Source organism: Dendropsophus ebraccatus, chromosome 7, assembly GCF_027789765.1.
Source record: "Dendropsophus ebraccatus isolate aDenEbr1 chromosome 7, aDenEbr1.pat, whole genome shotgun sequence".
Lineage (NCBI taxonomy): Eukaryota > Metazoa > Chordata > Amphibia > Anura > Hylidae > Dendropsophus > Dendropsophus ebraccatus.
The window spans coordinates 116495154-116515757 of NC_091460.1; the positions used below are offsets into that span (position 1 = coordinate 116495154).

At 50.2% G+C, this 20604-nt stretch overlaps 2 protein-coding genes and 1 non-coding gene across 3 annotated transcripts in view; 2 read left to right on the forward strand and 1 right to left on the reverse strand.

Moving 5' to 3' along the window:
• Positions 1-12695, reverse strand: part of LOC138797717 (dentin matrix acidic phosphoprotein 1-like) — a 32039-nt gene extending 19344 nt beyond the window's left edge. Inside the window, exon 1 of the mRNA XM_069978269.1 lies at positions 12573-12695. The gene's annotated coding sequence lies outside the window, so the exon portion shown is untranslated. The remainder of the gene's footprint in view (positions 1-12572) is intronic.
• Positions 1-20604, forward strand: part of SPARCL1 (SPARC like 1) — a 75194-nt gene that overhangs the window by 44640 nt on the left and 9950 nt on the right. Inside the window, exon 2 of the mRNA XM_069978270.1 lies at positions 19210-19270. Within this exon, the coding sequence (XP_069834371.1) occupies positions 19220-19270 (51 nt within the window). The 5' untranslated portion in view covers positions 19210-19219. The remainder of the gene's footprint in view (positions 1-19209; positions 19271-20604) is intronic.
• Positions 3462-3652, forward strand: LOC138797929 (U2 spliceosomal RNA). The gene has a single exon (XR_011364022.1). It is a non-coding gene; the product is annotated as a U2 spliceosomal RNA (small nuclear RNA).

The following is a 20604-nucleotide window of genomic DNA, read 5'->3' on the forward strand; positions in this document are numbered from 1 at the left end:
TTATGCAATAATTGTGTAGTGTAAAACGCCACAACAATAACATCAACACATATGGCAAATTTAACGCCAGTAAATGATGTCCATGTGGTGAGATGTAGTAAGCGCTGCTGTCCTGTACTCACTGTACCATTCTCCAGGATCTCTCATCGGATCACTGCCCCACCCGATAGCGTCGGTGTAGAGACATGTGTCCTTAATAGTGATCAGTATGGGTACAGGTTAATTTTCAGGTAGGACAGCTAGCAAGCGCTTCTATAAGGAGATGTGCTCCCATGCTCCAGCTTCGGCGGAGAATGGTACAGTGAGTACAGGACAGCAGCGCTTACTACATCTCACCACATGGACATCATTTACTGGCGTTAAATTTGCCATATGTGTTGATGTTATTGTTGTGGCATTTTACACTACACAATTATTGCATAATGGAGTAAAATTGCCATTTATCATATGTTTTTGTGTAGCAATACGTACTATATACAGACTTTTCTTGACCTGTTGACCAGTTTGGCCCCTGATGATGCATACCGACATTGGTGCTGAAACACGTTGAAACATAACTGGTATACTATTATCTTATTTAGTGATATACTTGTAGTAGCTTGGTCGGGGCTAGTGAGTCCCGACTACCCTTGTATTGGTATTGGACCTGTGACGGCATACTGGACTTGAATTGAGTTCCCCCATACCAGTAGGGAGAGTCTGGCAGTGTGACCTCGTAGTGACTACGCATATTCTTGGAGATATTTTGTAGATACATTATTTGTTTGTTTTTGGTAATTTAACCTTTGATATAATAAAATTAATTTTAAGCATATCCTTTCTGGTATTGTTTGATGATTGGGATTCTACATGATTCATAGTACTTATTTTGTATCATTCCTTACTGTGTTGGTTGGCCTGGGTCATCATATAAGTGCATCATACTCTTTTCAGTAAGGCACATCCTTTATCTTCTGAATGTTGCAGTGGTTTTTGTTTTTAAGTGCTTCTAGCCAGTTTAATAAAACTATTTTATACAGTTATGTCGGTGTGCACTTGTTTATTATATGCTCTAGCTTTCAACGCTTTGTGTTCTTAGTTCGTAGTTCATGAGTAGCACCCCTTTACACCCGGTTTCTCATCAGTGTTGTATTGTACTCTTCTCCTTCTAACAGCCCCCTAGGGTTCAGTTGGGCTACAGTTGGGGGGACTGATACTAAATGGGGGCTGCAAAGGGGAAATAGATACTTAATGGGGGCTGCAGGCGGTTACTGATTCAATATGGGGGCTGATACTATATAGGGGCTGCAGGGAAGGGACTGATACTACATAGGGGCATCAATGAGGAACTGATCTATATGAGGGCTGCAGGGTGACTGATACTATATGGGTGCTGTGGGGGGTGAACTGATAATATATAGGTGTTTTGGGGGGGGGGGACTGATATAATATGCGGCTGCAAAAGGGGTCAGATATTGTGTGGAGGTTTGTACAGAAGGGCTAATACCAATGTGGAGCCTGGTATTATATGAGGGATGCAGAGGGGGTCTTTTCTTTTTAGGGGCTGTAAAGAGGGGTCTCTACTATATTGGGGTACGCAGAAATGCCTAACACTATATAGGGACTGCACAGAAAAAAAACTGATTATTATGTGGGGGCAAAGAATGTAATCACTGGAACAATGTACAAATAGACTATCAGTGCAACACAGAACCAGTGCGAGATAGAAAGTAAATATTTAAAGGGACATAAAAGAAAAAGATAGCTGATCTCAGGGAACCCAGCCAAAAACGACAACACTGCCAGCTGCTAATGAAAGCGCTCAGTGCAGTGAAGTCCTAGGTGCATTGCCCTCTGGGAAACATGAATATGCAAAAGAAGAGTCGGTGGAGCCTCATCAAAGAGTCTCAAAACACAGGACTAGCCCGATATCCCTCCGGGAAGGACCCAGCCAAGGGGCGGAGGGATATCTGGCCAGTCCTGTGTTTAGAGACTCTTGGATGAGGCTCCACGGGCTCTTCTTTTGCAAAATTTAAAGGGGTTATCCAAAACCTGGCCCCTTTCTTCCAGAGACAGCACCACTCCTATCTCTAGTTATGGTGTGGTTTTTAATTAAGCTCCATTTACTTCAATTGAACTAAGTTATGCTGCGTTTACACGGAGCGGTTATCGTGCGAATTTGCGCGATAACGATCGAATTTGAACGATAATCGTACGTGTAATCGAACGATCGAACGACGAGCGAGAAATCGTTCATTTTGATCTTACAACATGTTCTAAAATCGTTGTTCGCCAAAAATTCGCAGATCGTTCTGTGTAAGCAGTCGTTCACTGTTTTTTGCGAGATAGGCTTAAGCGATCGCAAAACGAATTTTCCGTACGATATATCGTTTCGTCTAAACGCTGATCGTTATAAAAAAAAAATTAGTTACTTCGAAATCGTTAATCGTACAATCGGGCGAATTATCGTTCCTTGTAAAAGCAGCATTATAAAACCCCACCCAAACTGTAGACAAGAGTGGTGCTGTCTCTAGAAGAAAATGGCCATGTTTTTGTAGCTTTGGATAACCCCTTTAAGACGTGAGCAGCGAGACATTTACTTGTTAGGTCATCAAATAACTTGCTCCCAGAAAAGCTCAGAAAATACTTTTAAGCAAACACTCCCATATTGACTGCAGGTGAACAGATTAATAAATACGACCATCTAAAAACCAAGAGGGAGACAGGAGAAAAACACATCCAAGGCATATTAAAAATAGCCAAGCTTTCCGACACCTTTATAGTTTTGCTTTCTCCATACGTCAGCTTACAGGCATTGGGAACACAGGAAGGATGTCCTTATTTGGTATAAGTGTCTATCCTCCACGTAAGGATTTCCATGGACAGAACTGTTATTTCTTCAGGTTTTGTATGGCAGAAACCACAGTGGGTAAGTATCAATTATCTCTGGATTCCAAGCAGACAGTAGTATTTGTATGGATATTATATGTATGAGGGGAGTCCATATTTCGGAGAATTGTGATTATAACATAGCTGTATAGCTTCTGTAGATTAATGTTTTTATGTTCTGGGAGAATGACAAGCTTTTATTTGAGGTTCCTGGTGGTGGAGCTGCGTGTATGTGCAGGCTGATAATTGCTGGATTTTTCACTGCATCGTGTAATTGAGGATGCCGAAAACGGTAATAGGTGTTTACTGCTGGTGGAGCAATGGGACAAAGGAAATGGAACATTAGAAGGCAGAATTGGATGTTACTTTATAAACACATAAAGCAGCCAGTGGTTTACACACACTGACCTTTCACCTTCTAAAACAATTTAAAAAGTGGTGTAACTGGTTGTCTAGAACATAATGCTGGAATTTTAAATGTTACTAGAAGCAGGGTCCAGAATCCAATGTTTCTTCTCACCTATACAACCAGGGAGTTTGAATGGAGTGGCTGCTTATCACAAGCACTATATTCCAATGAAAAAAGCACTCCAATCGCTTCTCAGCCTTTTGGCTAAGATCATATGTAGTATCTGTTCTTATCAGTTTAATAGCTGATACGTCCCCTATCTGGGGACCATATATTAAATGGATTTTTAGAACAGGGAGATGGAAAAAGAGCTTGCTCTGTCCCCTCCAGGCATTGACCTGGTATTGCAGTGCCTCCAGGTTCAGTGCACAAATAAAAAGCACTCCTTAGCCCCCAAGATCAGCACCTGGAAATGTATTTCAATAGAGATGTTAAAGGGGTTAAGTTATCTCCTGTACATATAGCTTTTTAGGGCTTAACCCCTTAACGACATCGGGCGTAAACTTACGCCCTCGCGCCCTGGTACTTGGCGCATCAGGGCGTAAATTTACGCCCGATGTTTCCCCGATCGCTGCGTGTTCACACACAGCGGTCGGGGAAGATGGCCTGCTATAAATCATAGCAGGCCATCTTAGCTTCACGGCACGGGGGGTGGTTAACACCCCCCGTGCTTACGATCGCCGCTATAGGCTGATCAATTCAGATCAGCCAATAGCGGCGATCGGAACCTTTCCGGGTCATCGGCGACCCGATGACCCGGAAAAAAATGGCGGTCGGTGCTGTCCGAGGACGGCACCGACCGCCATTACTGTAAAAAGTAATGGTGATCGCCGTGCCACCGGCCCGATCGCCGTGAACGGCCGGCCGGTACCGGCCGGCCATTCACGGCGATCGGGCCGGTGGCACGGCGATCAGAGTCCCACAATATAGTAAATACCTGCCCTGGACCCCTCAGCTAGGCAGCCGAGGGGTCCAGAGCAGGTATTTGTACATTACTCACCTGTCCCGGGCTCCTGATCGGCGTCTTCCGGGTTCGCGGCATCCTCGTCTTCGTTCGGGTCTTCGGCTTCTTCCGTGACGTCACGTTCGGCTTCTCTCGGCTATTTTCGGCTCCAGCGTCGGCTCTTTCCGTATTTTGCGCTCTGCTGCCCTCTAGCGGCTGATATGTGTAATACACTTATCAGCAGCTACAGGGATGTTCAGAATTTTTTTTTTTTTTTTTTCAAATTTTTTTTTTTCTATTTTCCGCACCCTATCGCCGCTGAGTGTTGATCAGCATCGCACGAAAGTGCGCTGCTAATCAGCAACTCCTCCTTTTTGGCGTAGGGTGTTTTTTTTCTATATTCTACTGCCACGGTCTGCTTATAAGTGCCGCACATAACTGCGGCATTTATCAGCAACTCCTTTGTTGGCGTAGGTTTTTTTTTTATACTTACTGTAAAAAAACACGTAAAAAACACTACATTACACCACACTACATTGAATAAAGTTTGACACTACACCACTACATACCCCATATACTAATCCCCGTATAAAGATGGCCCCCTGGGTGTTTTCGGCTTCAGAGGGATACGTTATTATTACCTCCGACACCGAAACAGCCAGTGAGGATGAATGGGGGGTCCTTCGTTCCTCCATTCATCCTCATCATCCTCATCCTCCAGTGACGTGTCTGGGGGTAGTGTAGCGTACGCTGCCCCCCAGACACATCTTTTCCGCCAGTACCGTCCCAATAAGAGATGACGGTATGGAGTGAAATTCTACAAACTCTGTGAGCGTACCTTAGGGTACACTTACAGATTTCGGGTACGTGCACACTGCGGAATGGCGAAGGATAACCCTTCGTGCATTCCACAGCTGGCACCCGCCGGCGGACTGATGCAGGCATGTGTCTCCACCCGTGTCATAGAATCCATTCTATGCACGGGCGGATTCCATCGTCCATCCAAAGAATGAACACGTTGGACGGAGAGCGGAATCCGCCCGTGCATAGAATGGAGTCTATGACACGTGTGGAGATGCGCGCCTGCATCAGTCCGCCGGTGGGTGCCAGCTGTGGAATGCACGAAGGGTTATCTGTCGCGATTCCGCAGTGTGCACGTACCCTTAGAGTGTATGTAGGAAGGGACACCCGAATCCAGCCCCAGATGCCCCCCCATCCTCGGAGTTAGTGGGAAGATCGTCCGGGAACTGATCTTCCCACTGCTGGATAAAGGTCACCATCTGTACGGGGATAACTTTTATACCAGCGCCCCCTCCTCTGGTCTCTCGCTGCCCTGTAGCTTGCGGCACGATCCGAACATATCAGAAGTAGTAATAGCGCCCTAATATTTAGCAGCCATGGAGCGGACCCAGCGCTTCTGGATATGAAGGACCCCGTATCGCACCAGGGCAACATTTTCCAGGTGACGTCCCCCACACTGGAGAAAGGGAGACCCCAGAAGAAGTGCAGAGTGTGGTGTAACAGGGGGATCAGGAAGGACAACATTTTCCAGTGTGCCACCTGTCCTGATCCCCCCGGCCTCTGCATACTGGATCGCTCCAAGGCGCACCACACGTCACTGGGGTTCTACATTATCTAAATTCTGTCCCTTATTCCTATTTCAGGGGTCACGTTGATCCAGGGATTATTCTGATCGCCATTATGGAGTCGGGAAGGAATTTTTCCCCTGTGATGAGGCTACTGTCGTCTGCCTTACGAGGGTTTTTTTTTGCCTTCCTCTGGATCAACACAGGTTGAATTTGATGGACACCTGTCATTTTCAACCTTATAAACTAATAATTGGCCTAATACCCCCAAAATAAATTAGAATTGTCCCTTTTCCCCAGCTAAATAGGTATGGCCGCCATTCCCATTAGAGGATGCCATGTCGCAATTACAAAGCCTCTGTGCGGCCAGGACAGTAGAAACCCCCCACAAGTGACCCCATTCTGGAAACTACACCCCATAAGGAATCTAAGAAGGGGGGCAGCGGGGATATGGCCCCCTGGTGACGGCCACATTTGGGACGTGAAAATGAAAAAAATTGTATTTTTTATTTTCTCGGCACATGTTCTACGTAAGTGCCCGTCACCAGTGGGGTCCATATGCTCACTGCACCCCTTGTTGGATTCCTTATGGGGTGTAGTTTCCAGAATGGGGTCACTTGTCGGGGGTTTCTACTGTCCTGGCAGCACAGGAGCTTTGTAATTGCGACATGGCCTCCATCCTCCATTCCAGCCTCTAAATGGCGCTCTGTCCCTTTGGTGACTTGCCCTGTGCCCATATGGCACATTATGTCCACATGTGGGGTATTTTCGTACTCAGGGGAAATTACCCTACACGTTTTGTGTTCATTTTCTTTTTTAACCCCTTGTGGAAATGGAAAAAAATCAAGGCTAGACCAACATTTAGTGTAATTTTTGTAAAATTTTTACTCTAAATCATTAATCTTGTCATGTTTTTTCATTTTCACAAGGGGTTAAAAGATAAAAAAAACATTTAATGTGTAGAGCAATTTCCCCTGAGTTTGGAAATACCCCACATGTGGACATAAAGCGCCATGCGGGTGCAGGGTAAGCCTCCGAAGGGAAGAAGCGCCATTTGGTTTTTGAAGGCTGGATTTGGATGGAATGGATTTCGAGGGGCCATGTTGCATTCAAAAGGCCCCTGTGTTGCCAAGACAGTTGAAACCCCCCACAAGTGACCCCATTATGGAAACTGCACCCCTCAAGGAATGTAACAAGGGGTGTAGTGAGCATATGGACCCCACGGGTGACAGACACAAATGTGGAACAATGTGGCGTGAAAATGAAGTATTACATTTTTTACACTATAATGTTGGTTTAGCCTTGAATATATCATTTTCACAAGGGGTTAAAAGAGGAGAAAAAAAACTAAATGTGTAGCGCAATTTCCCCCGAGTCCGTAAATACCCCACATGTGGACATAAAGCGCCATGCGGGTGCAGGGCAAGCCTCCGAAGGGAACGAGCACCATTTCGTTTTTGAAGGCTGGATTTGGATGGAATGGATTTTGAGGGGCCATGTTGCATTCAAAAGGCCTCTGTGTTGCCAAGACAGTTGAAACCCCCCACAAGTGACCCCATTATGGAAACTACACCCCTCAGGGAATGTAACAAGGGGTGTAGTGAGCATATTGACCCCACTGGTGACGGGCACAAATGTGGAACAATGTGGCGTGAAAATGAAATATTACATTTTTTACACTATAATGTTGGTTTAGCCTTGAATTTATCATTTTCACAAGGGGTTAAAAGAGAAAAAAACACACAATATGTGTAGAGCAATTTCCCCCGAGTCCGTAAATACCCCACATGTGGACATAAAGCGCCATGTGGGCGCAGAGCAAGCCTCCGAAGGGAAGGAGCGCCATTTGGATTTTGGAGGTTGGATTTGGCTAGAATGGATGATGAACGCCATGTCACATTTACAGAGCCCTCCTGCTGCCAAAACACTGGAAACCCCCCACAAGTGACCCCATTCTGGAAACTGCACCCCTCAAGGAATCTAACAAGGGGTGCAGTGAGGATATGGACCCCTTGATGACGGGCACATTTGTGCCATGAAAGTGAAAAAATGAAATTTTTCCCTTTCACGTCACATTGTTCCACATTTGTGCCCGTCACCAGTGGGGTCCATATGCTCACTGCACCCCTTGTTAGATTCCTTGAGGGGTGTAGTTTCCAGAATGGAATCACTTGTGGGGGGTTTCCAGTGTTTTGGCAGCACAAGGGCTCTGTAAATGCGACATGGCCCTTGAAATCCTTTTTCAGTGAAATTCAGCTTCCAAAAGCCAATTGGCGCTCCTTCCCTTTGGAGGCTCGTCCTGCGCCCCCTTGGCACTCTATCGCCACATGTGGGGTATTTCTGTACTCGGGAGAAACTGCGCTACACATTTTTTGTCTTTTTTTGCCTCTTATCCCTTTAAGAAAATGAAAAATTGAAGGCTAGAACAACGTTTTAGTGTAAAAAATAAATTTTTCTTTTTTCACGCCATATTGTTCGGAAAATCTGTGAAGCACCTGTGGGGTCCAGATGCTCACCGCACCCCTTGTTACATTCCTTGAGGGGTGTAGTTTTCTAAATGGTGTCCCTTTAGGGGTGTTTTTTAGGTTTTGACACCCCAGAGCCTCTGCCAACCTGAAGTGGTACAGTCAAAAATGACCAAATATAACGGAGGCGTTGAAATTCACTAGGCGCTCCCTTATATCTGAGGCTTGTGGTTGCGTCAAATAGCGCAATAGGGCCACATATGGGGTATTTCTATAAACTGCAGAAACGGGGCAATAATTATTGGGGTGCATTTCTCTGGTAATAGGTTTATAATTATGAAAAATATTGGATTACAATAAAATCTCTGCACAGAAAATTAAAATTTTCAAATTCCTTACACACTTGGCTTTTATTTCTGTGACTCCCCTAAAGGGTTTAAACACTTTCTGGATATGCTTTTGCAGAGTTTGGGGGGTGCAGTTTCTGAAATGGGGTGCTTTGTGGGGCTTTCTAACATACAGGCCCCTCAAATACACTTTAAACCTGAACAGGTCTCTAAAAATATCTGATTTTGAAATTTTACTGAAAATTTGGAAATTTGCTGCTAATGTTTTAAGCTTCCTATCGTCTAAAAAAAATGAAAGATAGTTTAATAAATGCCGCCAACATAAAGTAGACATGTTGCTAATGCTATTTAATATATAATTTATGTGGTATAACCACTTTCTGTATACGCAAAGAAGTTTCAAAGTTGGAAAAATGCATTTTTTCACATTTTTTCACCTTATTTGGGTTTTTTTCATAAAGATTTGTTATGAGTATCGACTCCAATTTACCAGAAATGTAAAGTACAATATGTCACGAGAAAACAATCTCAGAATCAGCCGGATAGGTAAAAGCATCCCGAAGTTATTAATGACTAAAGTGACACTGGTCATATTCATAAAATTTGTCTCTGTCATTAAGGCCATTTCAGGCTCTGTCCTTAAGGGGTTAAAGTGTCACTGTCGTTTTTTTTTTTTTTTTTTTTTTGCAGAAATCAATAGTCCAGGCGATTTTAAGAAACTTTGTAGTTGGGTTTATTAGGCAAATATGCCATTATCTGCATTCAACTAGACTTTCCCCAGGTCCCTCCCCCCATTCACTGCTCATTATCAGGAAATCTCGACTTTTTTACATCAGTCGTGCCCTGTGTAACCTATGGAGAGGGGAGGAGGGAGATTACTCGCCAGCAGAGAGCATAGAACAAAGGATTACACAGTGGGAGCTGTGTGAAAGCCAGTATTCAGAGGCCAGAGAGGTCAGTGCTGACTTCAGAGGAGATAGCCTGGTGATGTAGCTGTAAATTAACTCTTTGTTGTCCTTTTTTGGTGCCTCATCTCCCTCCACCCCTCCCCTCTCCATAGAAAACCATGAAGACAGGGAAGAGAGCTTCAAACTGCGTTTTCATGATAAAAATTCATTTTTTCGGCTAATAAACCCAATTACAACGTTTCTTAAAATCGCCTGTACTATTAATTTATGCAAAAAAATTTAAACGACAGTGACACTTTAAGCCCCCATTACACGAGGCAACTGGAGGAGCAAATAAGTGCTGTCAGTGCTTGCATGCTTCTCGTACCCCACTTGCTGCCGCTGCCATTATACGTGGTGGCAGCAAGTGGGTAAGTCCGGGGGCGGTCGTGGGGAGGCTGCACGGGTGATCGCTGGATTGTCTTGGCAGCCCATAGGGGATAGCAGTGGTCTGCTGCAACCGCTCCTGTTCAACAGAGCGACAGCAGCAGATCGTTGCTATCTAAGTCGTTTGTCTTTTAACATGTTGAAAGACAGACGACTGCAATGATAAGCCGACATCGTTCATGACGGCTGATTGTTGCTTTCTATTACACAGGACGATTATTGGCTGAATATAGACGATAATCATTCCGTGTAATAGGGCCTTTATTGACATTGCAGACATGGGCACCCAGTCTTATGGCCCTTTCATGAGCCAGATGGGGAAACAATAAGGGCCATATTACATGTAGCGTTAACTAGCTGCAGCTACATTTCTTTTCTAACTTTTTCTTTTCAATTTTATTGGTCTTCCAAACAATTTTCACATCTTATCTTTTCTAAAGAAAGTTCTTTACAGACATTTTCCCGCCAAGTGGTAAAATATCACTCAGTTTTCCTCTCTAAGTTTCTTGGACAAATGAAACAATGCTTTCTCGTTTTCACAATCTCAGACCCTAGATCTTTCTGTACTGGTGCATCAACTTCTTTGCCACTGTAGATAAACCCATTTATGCCATAATAATTAGCAGGGTCACACATCCAGAAGATTTTTTTTCCATACTTGGCTGGTTTACTGGGCACGTATTGCATGAACCTGCAACGTCCTCTGAAAGGTACAAGTTGCTCATCTACTGGCAGGCCCCATTTACACTGAGCAAAAACATCAGAATCCCGCAGTGCTCAGTGTCCTGCAGTGTCTCGATGGGAGGGTGCGTGCTCCGCCGCTTCCTCCCCTCTCTGCTCAAAGAATTATGCTGTTTTTGCTCAGTGTGAACAGGGCCTAACATTAGTACTAGGATTGTAAAGTTTAGTGCAATTTTTGATAAATATGTTCCAGATATAACTGATAGGGGCTAATTTGTCTGTTTTGTAGAAACAAAGAGACTGAAAATGAGACTTTCTCCCAATATCATATCATCACAGGTCCTTCAGCAATTAGCTCACAGTGTATACTGTCCTCAGAAGGACCTGCAATGATGTCATGGCCTTATCACTCCCTCCCAAAATCATATGACATCCTCACATGGCATGATCCATCCCCTGGCCCCTCCACCAGCAACCCTGACTACCCAAAAACCCAAACACTGCCTTAGTACATGATAAAAATATCAGGGGCCTAAAAGCCCCCCCCCCCCCCCCCCCCCATTCCGTAAAGATGTGGTTTTCACCAAAAAAAGCATTTTTACTTAAAAATGCCTATCAAGAAAATTATATAAACAACTGGATATTACCAACAATAACATACTTGAAGAATACCTAGAGTTTCAAAATTCTAACTGAAGTAATTTTGCAGATAATATCAAAAAAGTAAGCATGGGGGCCTAAAAGGCCCCTGATCAGCATTCTAGGGTTAAAGGGAACCAATCAACCAATCGGGCTGATATGGTTCCCTAAACTGCTGTATACAGGTCCTGCAGCAGCCGCGGGACGTATGCAGGAGCTGTATACCCGAAAAAAGGACTTTAATCCCCCGGGCGTGTGACAGACAGCGGTGGGGAAGTAGTCATCTGGGCGGCTACCCTCCCGTATCTGGTAATTGCGCTCTGCCTGTCCATAACTGGCCTCTCTGCCAGTCAATCATCCCTCCGAACGCGCTGTGAGTCATGTGACTCTCTCTGTGCAGGTGTATAGGCTGGAGGCTGAATTGCCGCCCCCTTCAGTTACAGCAGACACTTCACTCTGCCTCATGGATGGAGCGGCCCTGACAGTGATGATGTGGGCTGTTTAGACTACCATGGGCCCCCAAGAGCCTTGTGCCCCAGGTGGCTACCTAAAATGCCCATGCTATAATCTGCCCTACTAAAGATTGTGCCACCTCTGGCTAAAAAACATTGGTATACCTGTGTACTTGCCATGAAATAGTGTTGGGCAGGATTTTGGTGACTCAGTACTGGGAATAGTACTTTAAGCACTGGATTCAGTTTAACCAAGGTTGAAACAATAGGAGGAGGGGGTGGTGTGCTCAACCTGTAGTAGAAGGAGAATGTAGTGGACGCCGTGTCTAGCGTGCACTACCTAGTTCTGCACCTAATAGAACTTGCAAATGGTCTGAGAGAAGAAGGAGGGTGGCAGGCTCTCCAGAGACAGTTGGCTTGTATAAATTTAAGATTTAGGATTTGTATATCTTTAAATGGTTATTTATGAATAATGGGCACTTCTGAAATAATCTAAATCAATAGCATAATATAAAAATATTGCTTTATATGAGAAAAATAAGTGTATAAAGTAATTTCATATAAGATAAAATTGGCAAATGAAAATCATTAAAATCGGTTAAAAGTATTATACATCATTTACATAATCTTATAATAGTTCTGTAATGAATGTTATCATTGTTTCATCATAATATTGAATTCTTGTGCAAGGCCACTAATTGCGATGTGTCACTGCGGTGCTGGGCCCTAGCTATACCGCATGCCACCATTGGTTCCCCGTACACTCTTCTTTATATATAGATTGGTTGGAAATACAATTAATATTAAAGCCGTATATTATGCATATGCGGTGGTAATCCACCTCTCACCACTCTCCGCAGCTGTCTAGACTTCTGGTGGTGCGGTCTTTGTTGTATGGCAGCCGGGTGTAGCGGCATCCTCCGCCTGTGAGTTGGTGCACGGCAATAATGTCTCTTTCCGTGGGAGTTGTATATGATGTCTCCTCAGTTCGATCTTTATAGATTGAGGTGGTATTCCCTCGTTCAGATGGCTGGGTCTGCGCCCCCCCCCCCCCCCCCCCCCCCCCCCCCCCCCCCCCCCCCCCCCCCCCCCCCCCCCCCCCCCCCCCCCCCCCACCCCCCCCCCCCCCCCCCCCCCCCCCCCCCCCCCCCCCCCCCCCCCCCCCCCCCCCCCCCCCCCCCCCCCCCCCCCCCCCCCCCCCCCACCCCCCCCCCCCCCCCCCCCCCCCCCCCCCCCCCCCCCCCCCCCCCCCCCCCCCCCCCCCCCCCCCCCCCCCCCCCCCCCCCCCCCCCCCCCCCCCCCCCCCCCCCCCCCCCCCCCCCCCCCCCCCCCCCCCCCCCACCCCCCCCCCCCCCCCCCCCCCCCCCCCCCCCCCCCCCCCCCCCCCCCCCCCCCCCCCCCCCCCCCCCCACCCCCCCCCCCCCCCCCCCCCCCCCCCCCCCCCCCCCCCCCCCCCCCCCCCCCCCCCCCCCCCCCCCCCCCCCCCCCCCCCCCCCCCCCCCCCCCCCCCCCCCCCCCCCCCCCCCCCCCCCCCACCCCCCCCCCCCCCCCCCCCCCCCCCCCCCCCCCCCCCCCCCCCCCCCCCCCCCCCCCCCCCCCCCCCCCCCCCCCCCCCCCCCCCCACCCCCCCCCCCCCCCCCCCCCCCCCCCCCCCCCCCCCCCCCCCCCCCCCCCCCCCCCCCCCCCCCCCCCCCCCCCCCCACCCCCCCCCCCCCCCCCCCCCCCCCCCCCCCCCCCCCCCCCCCCCCCCCCCCCCCCCCCCCCCCCCCCCCCCCCCCCCCCCCCCCCCCCCCCCCCCCCCCCCCCCCCCCCCCCCCCCCCCCCCCCCCCCCCCCCCCCCCCCCCCCCCCCCCCCCCCCCCCCCCCCCCCCCCCCCCCCCCCCCCACCCCCCCCCCCCCCCCCCCCCCCCCCCCCCCCCCCCCCCCCCCCCCCCCCCCCCCCCCCCCCCCCCCCCCCCCCCCCCCCCCCCCCCCCCCCCCCCCCCCCCCCCCCCCCCCCCCCCCCCCCCCCCCCCCCCCCCCCCCCCCCCCCCCCCCCCCCCACCCCCCCCCCCCCCCCCCCCCCCCCCCCCCCCCCCCCCCCCCCCCCCCCCCCCCCCCCCCCCCCCCCCCCCCCCCCCCCCCCCCCCCCCCCCCCCCCCCCCCCCCCCCCCCCCCCCCCCCCCCCCCCCCCCCCCCCCCCCCCCCCCCCCCCCCCCCCCCCCCCCCCCCCCCCCCCCCCCCCCCCCCCCCCCCCCCCCCCCCCCCCCCCCCCCCCCCCCCCCCCCCCCCCCCCCCCCCCCCCCCCCCCCCCCCCCCCCCCCCCCCCCCCCCCCCCCCCCCCCCCCCCCCCCCCCCACCCCCCCCCCCCCCCCCCCCCCCCCCCCCCCCCCCCCCCCCCCCCCCCCCCCCCCCCCCCCCCCCCCCCCCCCCCCCCCCCCCCCCCCCCCCCCCCCCCCCCCCCCCCCCCCCCCCCCCCCCCCCCCCCCCCCCCCCCCCCCCCCCCCCCCCCCCCCCCCCCCCCCCCCCCCCCCCCCCCCCCCCCCCCCCCCCCCCCCCCCCCCCCCCCCCCCCCCCCCCCCCCCCCCCCCCCCCCACCCCCCCCCCCCCCCCCCCCCCCCCCCCCCCCCCCCCCCCCCCCCCCCCCCCCCCCCCCCCCCCCCCCCCCCCCCCCCCCCCCCCCCCCCCCCCCCCCCCCACCCCCCCCCCCCCCCCCCCCCCCCCCCCCCCCCCCCCCCCCCCCCCCCCCCCCCCCCCCCCCCCCCCCCCCCCCCCCCCCCCCCCCCCCCCCCCCCCCCCCCCCCCCCCCCCCCCCCCCCCCCCCCCCCCCCCCCCCCCCCCCCCCCCCCCCCACCCCCCCCCCCCCCCCCCCCCCCCCCCCCCCCCCCCCCCCCCCCCCCCCCCCCCCCCCCCCCCCCCCCCCCCCCCCCCCCCCCCCCCCCCCCCCCCCCCCCCCCCCCCCCCCCCCCACCCCCCCCCCCCCCCCCCCCCCCCCCCCCCCCCCCCCCCCCCCCCCCCCCCCCCCCCCCCCCCCCCCCCCCCCCCCCCCCCCCCCCCCCCCCCCCCCCCACCCCCCCCCCCCCCCCCCCCCCCCCCCCCCCCCCCCCCCCCCCCCCCCCCCCCCCCCCCCCCCCCCCCCCCCCACCCCCCCCCCCCCCCCCCCCCCCCCCCCCCCCCCCCCCCCCCCCCCCCCCCCCCCCCCCACCCCCCCCCCCCCCCCCCCCCCCCCCCCCCCCCCCCCCCCCCCCCCCCCCCCCCCCCCCCCCCCCCCCCCCCCCCCCCCCCCCCCCCCCCCCCCCCCCCCCCCCCCCCCCCCCCCCCCCCCCCCCCCCCCCCCCCCCCCCCCCCCCCCCCCCCCCCCCCCCCCCCCCCCCCCCCCCCCCCCCCCCCCCCCCCCCCCCCCCCCCCCCCCCCCCCCCCCCCCCCCCCCCCCCCCCCCCCCCCCCCCCCCCCCCCCCCCCCCCCCCCCCCCCCCCCCCCCCCCCCCCCCCCCCCCCCACCCCCCCCCCCCCCCCCCCCCCCCCCCCCCCCCCCCCCCCCCCCCCCCCCCCCCCCCCCCCCCCCCCCCCCCCCCCCCCCCCCCCCCCCCCCCCCCCCCCCCCCCCCCCACCCCCCCCCCCCCCCCCCCCCCCCCCCCCCCCCCCCCCCCCCCCCCCCCCCCCCCCCCCCCCCCCCCCCCCCCCCCCCCCCCCCCCCCCCCCCCACCCCCCCCCCCCCCCCCCCCCCCCCCCCCCCCCCCCCCCCCCCCCCCCCCCCCCCCCCCCTTGTTGAATGGGTTTAAAAGGAAAGAAAATCTAATGTAACCTGATCCATGGTATACATTTCCTATGTTGGTTTAAAGATTTAAACAATGAAATAAAAAAATAAAGTTTAAAAATCAAGAACGGGCTGATATTGTATTGTGATTCGGTACACTTCATTACTACAACAGCGACCTCTACTGGGGGTTGTGTGACATTCAGGAAAATTCCTATGGTTGGAGACGAGTAAATTTTGGAAACTCTATTCCTCAATGATTTTATTAACTGTGAACTGATTCTTAGTCATCATGTCCTTCTGTAGAAGTGATAGCATAGTCCCTGCTTGTCCCTAGCTTGTGGTTACTGGTAAGTGCAAAACACTGAAGTACTTGGAGGATACTAGGCCCGGCTTATATTCAGTATGAAAAGAATTTGCACATTTTTGCTTTACCAAATCTAGATGTGTTATTATATGCTATTTCTGAAAAGTTCATGTTAGAACTCTCCAAATATTGATTGGATACACATACACTCCAACATATGCCAAGGCACTATGTCTAATGATGAGCAAACATCGGAAGAATGTCCGTGTTTAGCAGCGTGGCCGAACACAAACACCGGGCATTCAACTACCATTTTCATCCCAGAGAGTCCTGGAAAATATGAATACAGCCATAGATTTGTAAATTACTTCTGTTTAAAATCTCAAGTCTTCCAGTACTTATCAGCTGCTGTGTGTCCTGCAGGAAGTGGTGTATTCTTTTCAGTCTGACACAGTGCTTTCTGCTGCCACCTCTGTCCATGTCAGGAATTGTACAGAACAGGAGAGGTTTTCTATGGGGATTTGCTACTGCTCTGGACAGTTCCTCTCATGGACAGAGGTGGCAGCAGAGAGCACTTTCAGACTAGAAAGAATACACCACTTCCTGCAGGACATACAGTAGCTAATAAGTGTTGGAAGATTGAAGATTTTTAAACAGTAATAATTTACTAATCTGTACAACTTTTTGGTACCATTTGATAAAAAAAAAAAATTGCCGGAGTTCTCTTTTTACCAAAGTGGAAAATAGATTTTTTTTTTGTCCAGGTCACAAGTAGGTGCCCCTTCAACACTAGTGGCTAGTGGCGAATATGGCCCTTTTATTTCCGTATTTCATCAGCTCTGAATACAGTCACCTCTTTGACTTCCGCTACTATCCCTGGTGCACTGATTATTAGTCACTGACCCTACACCACAGGAACAAAGGGAATCTGTCTGGGAATATGGGATCGCTCTGTGACAGGCCAGCACAATTTCAACTTCACTGGGCTTCAATTACTTTCCAGCCAAAGAGACAATAATAAAAGCAATGGGATTTGCACAGTATTTCTCCTGTGACTGTGGGATAACCAGGCTGGGCATATGATTAGCTGGGCTCCTGTCTGCAGCATCCTGGTTATTGCACTGGATCTTAGACACTAAGGTAAGATAACTTTCTAATTTTCCCGAAAAAAAAACATCCGATTTCGCTATTTAAAAAAACGTCCGTTTTTGCAGCAATTTAACTGACTTCAATGTAATTGCATTGAAGTCAATGGGAAGGCTGACGTCCTATGCACTCAATGCATTGAAAAACTGACGTTTTTGCCGCGGACGTCAAAATAATGAACATGAATATTATTTTCAGACGTTTTTTGCAAATAGCGGACGTTTTTTATTAGTTGTTCACACACAGTTCTTCGATTGTCACCGTTCTTTCTCCGTTTATACTATTAAATTCAATGGATTTTTCAATTAAGCCACAATCAAAGGGCAATTAGTAACCCCAAACTAAAATAATGTGCAAACACCCGTCATTGCACTAAAGGGATGCCAGGCTTCGAAAAATGTCCGTTATTTTAGACTCATAATAACGGACGTCATTTTAAACGGAGCTGAAACAAACGTTGTGTGAACATAGCCTAAATCAAGCTTCATAGTATAGACTGTGGAGTGGTAGGGCTGTACTGATTACTACCCAGGGCCCTTTGTAGTCTTAAAGGGATACTCTTACCAGGCAGTTGTAGTACCATCTACCAACAACCTGCTTTAGAGTGGGCAGAGCTGAGCAGATTTATAAGAAATTCAGTAACTAGGTTCACACTACTTTTTTGCTATCCGTTTTTTTTTTTTTTTTTTTAAATGCATGAAAAAACTGATGCATTTGTGTGCATTTGTTTCCGTTGACTTCCACTGTAAGAAAAAACGGATCCAATTTTTTTTATGAACACAAAAATGAGGTAGGATACGTTTTGGGTCTGTAAAAAAAAAAAAACATGCGTTTTGATCCGTTTTTTTTAAATAATGGAAGTCAGTGTAAAAACGGATCAAAACAGATGCACACAACTGCATCCATTGTTTTAATCTGTTTTCTGAAAAAAAAAAAATGGTTAAAAAAAAACAGATTGCAGAAACGTAGTGTGAACCCAGCCTAAGGCTACATTTAAAAGTTCTGTACTTTTGGCCGTAAGTGCAAATCTGCAGTTACAGATAAATTTAGGGGCCTATTGATTTCTATTAGGCTGTTCACACCATCTAGAATTTTCTATATCCATAATGCGCAAAAATACTGCCGCAAAAATTACTGACATACTCTAGTACTGATCACAATTGTGGCACGGATTCTCCCATAGAAGTGAATGGAAGCGTCCGTAATTTTTGCTAATCTGTAATTTTTACGGAAGAAAAATCCCTTATGTCTGCAAATCCATGAAAAATATGGATGACTAATTATTTTAAACCATTCAAAATTATTTAACTATCACCTTTCACTTTTTTGCTTTTCTGCAAAAAAAATACAGATTACAGATGCAATACGGACACATATTTTTTTTCCAATTGCAAACAAAGATTGCAGATGAGTGCAGACATCATGTATGGTCCTGAAAAACGACTGACTGTGTGAATGTAGCCTAACTTTTATCTTATTTGAAATTAATTATTATTGAAATTACTGCTAATCCTGGGCTTATAATAATAATATTATTTTTTGTATAGCGCCAACAGATTCCGCAGCGCTAAAGGGGTTGTTCACCAATTTTTTTTTCTTTTAAATAAACTGGTGCCAGAGATTTGTAATTTACTTGTATTTAAAAATCTCCAGTCTTCCAGTACTTATCAGCTGCTGTATGTCCTGAAGGAAGTGGTATTCTTTCCAGTCTGGTGAGCAGGAGAGGTTTTTTATGGTGATTTGCTACTGTTCTGGACAGTTCCTGACATGGCCAGAGGTGGCAGTAGAGAGCAGTGTGTCAGACTAGAGAGAATATACCACTTCCTGCAAGAAATCCAGCATCCAGCAGTACTGGAAGACTTTTATAAGTAGTGGAAAAAGTTTTTTGTTTTTTTAATAGAAGTAAATTGCAAATTTCTGGCACTTTCTGGCTCCAGTTGATTTGAAAGATTTTTTTGTGAACTACCCCTTTAAGGATGCAGTGGGTGCTCCTACTAGTAATTGACAGCCTCCCCTCTGTGCCTATGGAGATTACGGATTAGGGCTGCCCACTATACTCAAGATCAGACTAGGCAGGAATTTTGAATAATAAATGACATGTTATACAGATGTTTTTTCTACAACACCATATAAAAATCTCCTCTACTTCTTCTACTCTATAACAAGATGGCTGACAGACCACACTGCTTGTTCAGTGCAAAATGTTTCAATGAAAAGTCAACTTGACTAGACTTTAAATAACAATTTCAGCTTTGAGGATAATGTACTATTAATCTAATGTATTTTATGTTTTTTAGGCATGCAAAAATGTATTTTTTTGTTGCAGTGGCTTGTCTTGGGGTCTATCTTACATCCTCTGTAAGTATTCATAATATTTTTCGTTCTATTCTTTATACTATGCAGTACTCAGAACACAGCTTAATAAATCACATACAAATGGCATTATGATTAATTAGCGATGGTTCATAGCAATAGATGGTATTGGATATGATATAATAGGGTATGTTGTACACTGTATATAGGGCTAACTGTCTCCAAGTGAGACCTGCTGCGATCAATAGCTTTTGACATGCCTGATGACATTTTGATGTCTCTTTAATGTCTCTTTTGGTGACTCTTTAACCCCTTAAGGTCAAAGCCAATTTTCCTTTTTGCGCTTTTGCTTTTTCCACTTTATGTTTAAAAGGCCATAGCGCTTGCATTTTTTCACCTAGAGACCCACATGAGCCCTTGTTTTTTGCGAAACCAATTGTACTTTGCAATGACAGACTTTATTTTACCATAAAATATGCTGCGAAACCGGGAAAAAATCATTTGCGCTGTCAAATTGAAAAAAAAAAGGAATTTTTTTCATTTCAGGGAGTTTCGTGTTTATGCCGTTGTTATATATGTTCCTCAAGTTGTTAAGATTACAACGATATGTAACATGTATAACCTTTCTTTGATGTGATGTGATGGCTTTTAAAAAATTCAAACCATTGTTAACAAATATATGTTCCTTAAAATCGCTCCATTCCCAGGCTTATTTATTTATATTTATAAAATGGGAAAAGGGAGGTGATTCGGACTTTTAATAGGAGAGGGGATTTTTTATTAATAAAAAACATTTTTACTTACACAGCACTGATCTCTCATAGAGATCAATGCTGTGTATATACACAGCAAAGATCGATTAGATCAGTGATAGATTGCTTTGGCCTGCTGCAGGCCACAGCAATCTATTGCCGAGCTGGGATCAGCGTCATTCCGACGCTGAGGTCCGGCACGGGCAGAAGGACAGATCCCCCCCCCCCCCCCCCCGCGCGATCGCATCGCGGCGGGGGAGATCCGACCCACTAGACACCAGGGATGCACAGAGCAAAGCCTCTAAATGCAGCTGTCAGGTTTGACAGCTGCATTTAGAGGCTTAATTAGCCGGCGCGGCAACGGGACCCGTGCCGGCTAATAGAGGCACTCCCCGGCTGCAGATAACAGCCAGGAGCGGCGCCATTCAGAGCGGGGTCCCGGCGGGCCCCCTCTCTGAACTCACCCCTCGGCACCATGACGTGTCAGATACGTCATGGGTCGCTAAGGGGTTAATGTTACTTAATAACGCTGCAGCGCACCATCATAATTAAGGTGAATGTGGCCTCATTGTCCCCTGCCCTATAAATATATATTAGCAGGTTAGGCTCACCTAACCTGCTGCTAGA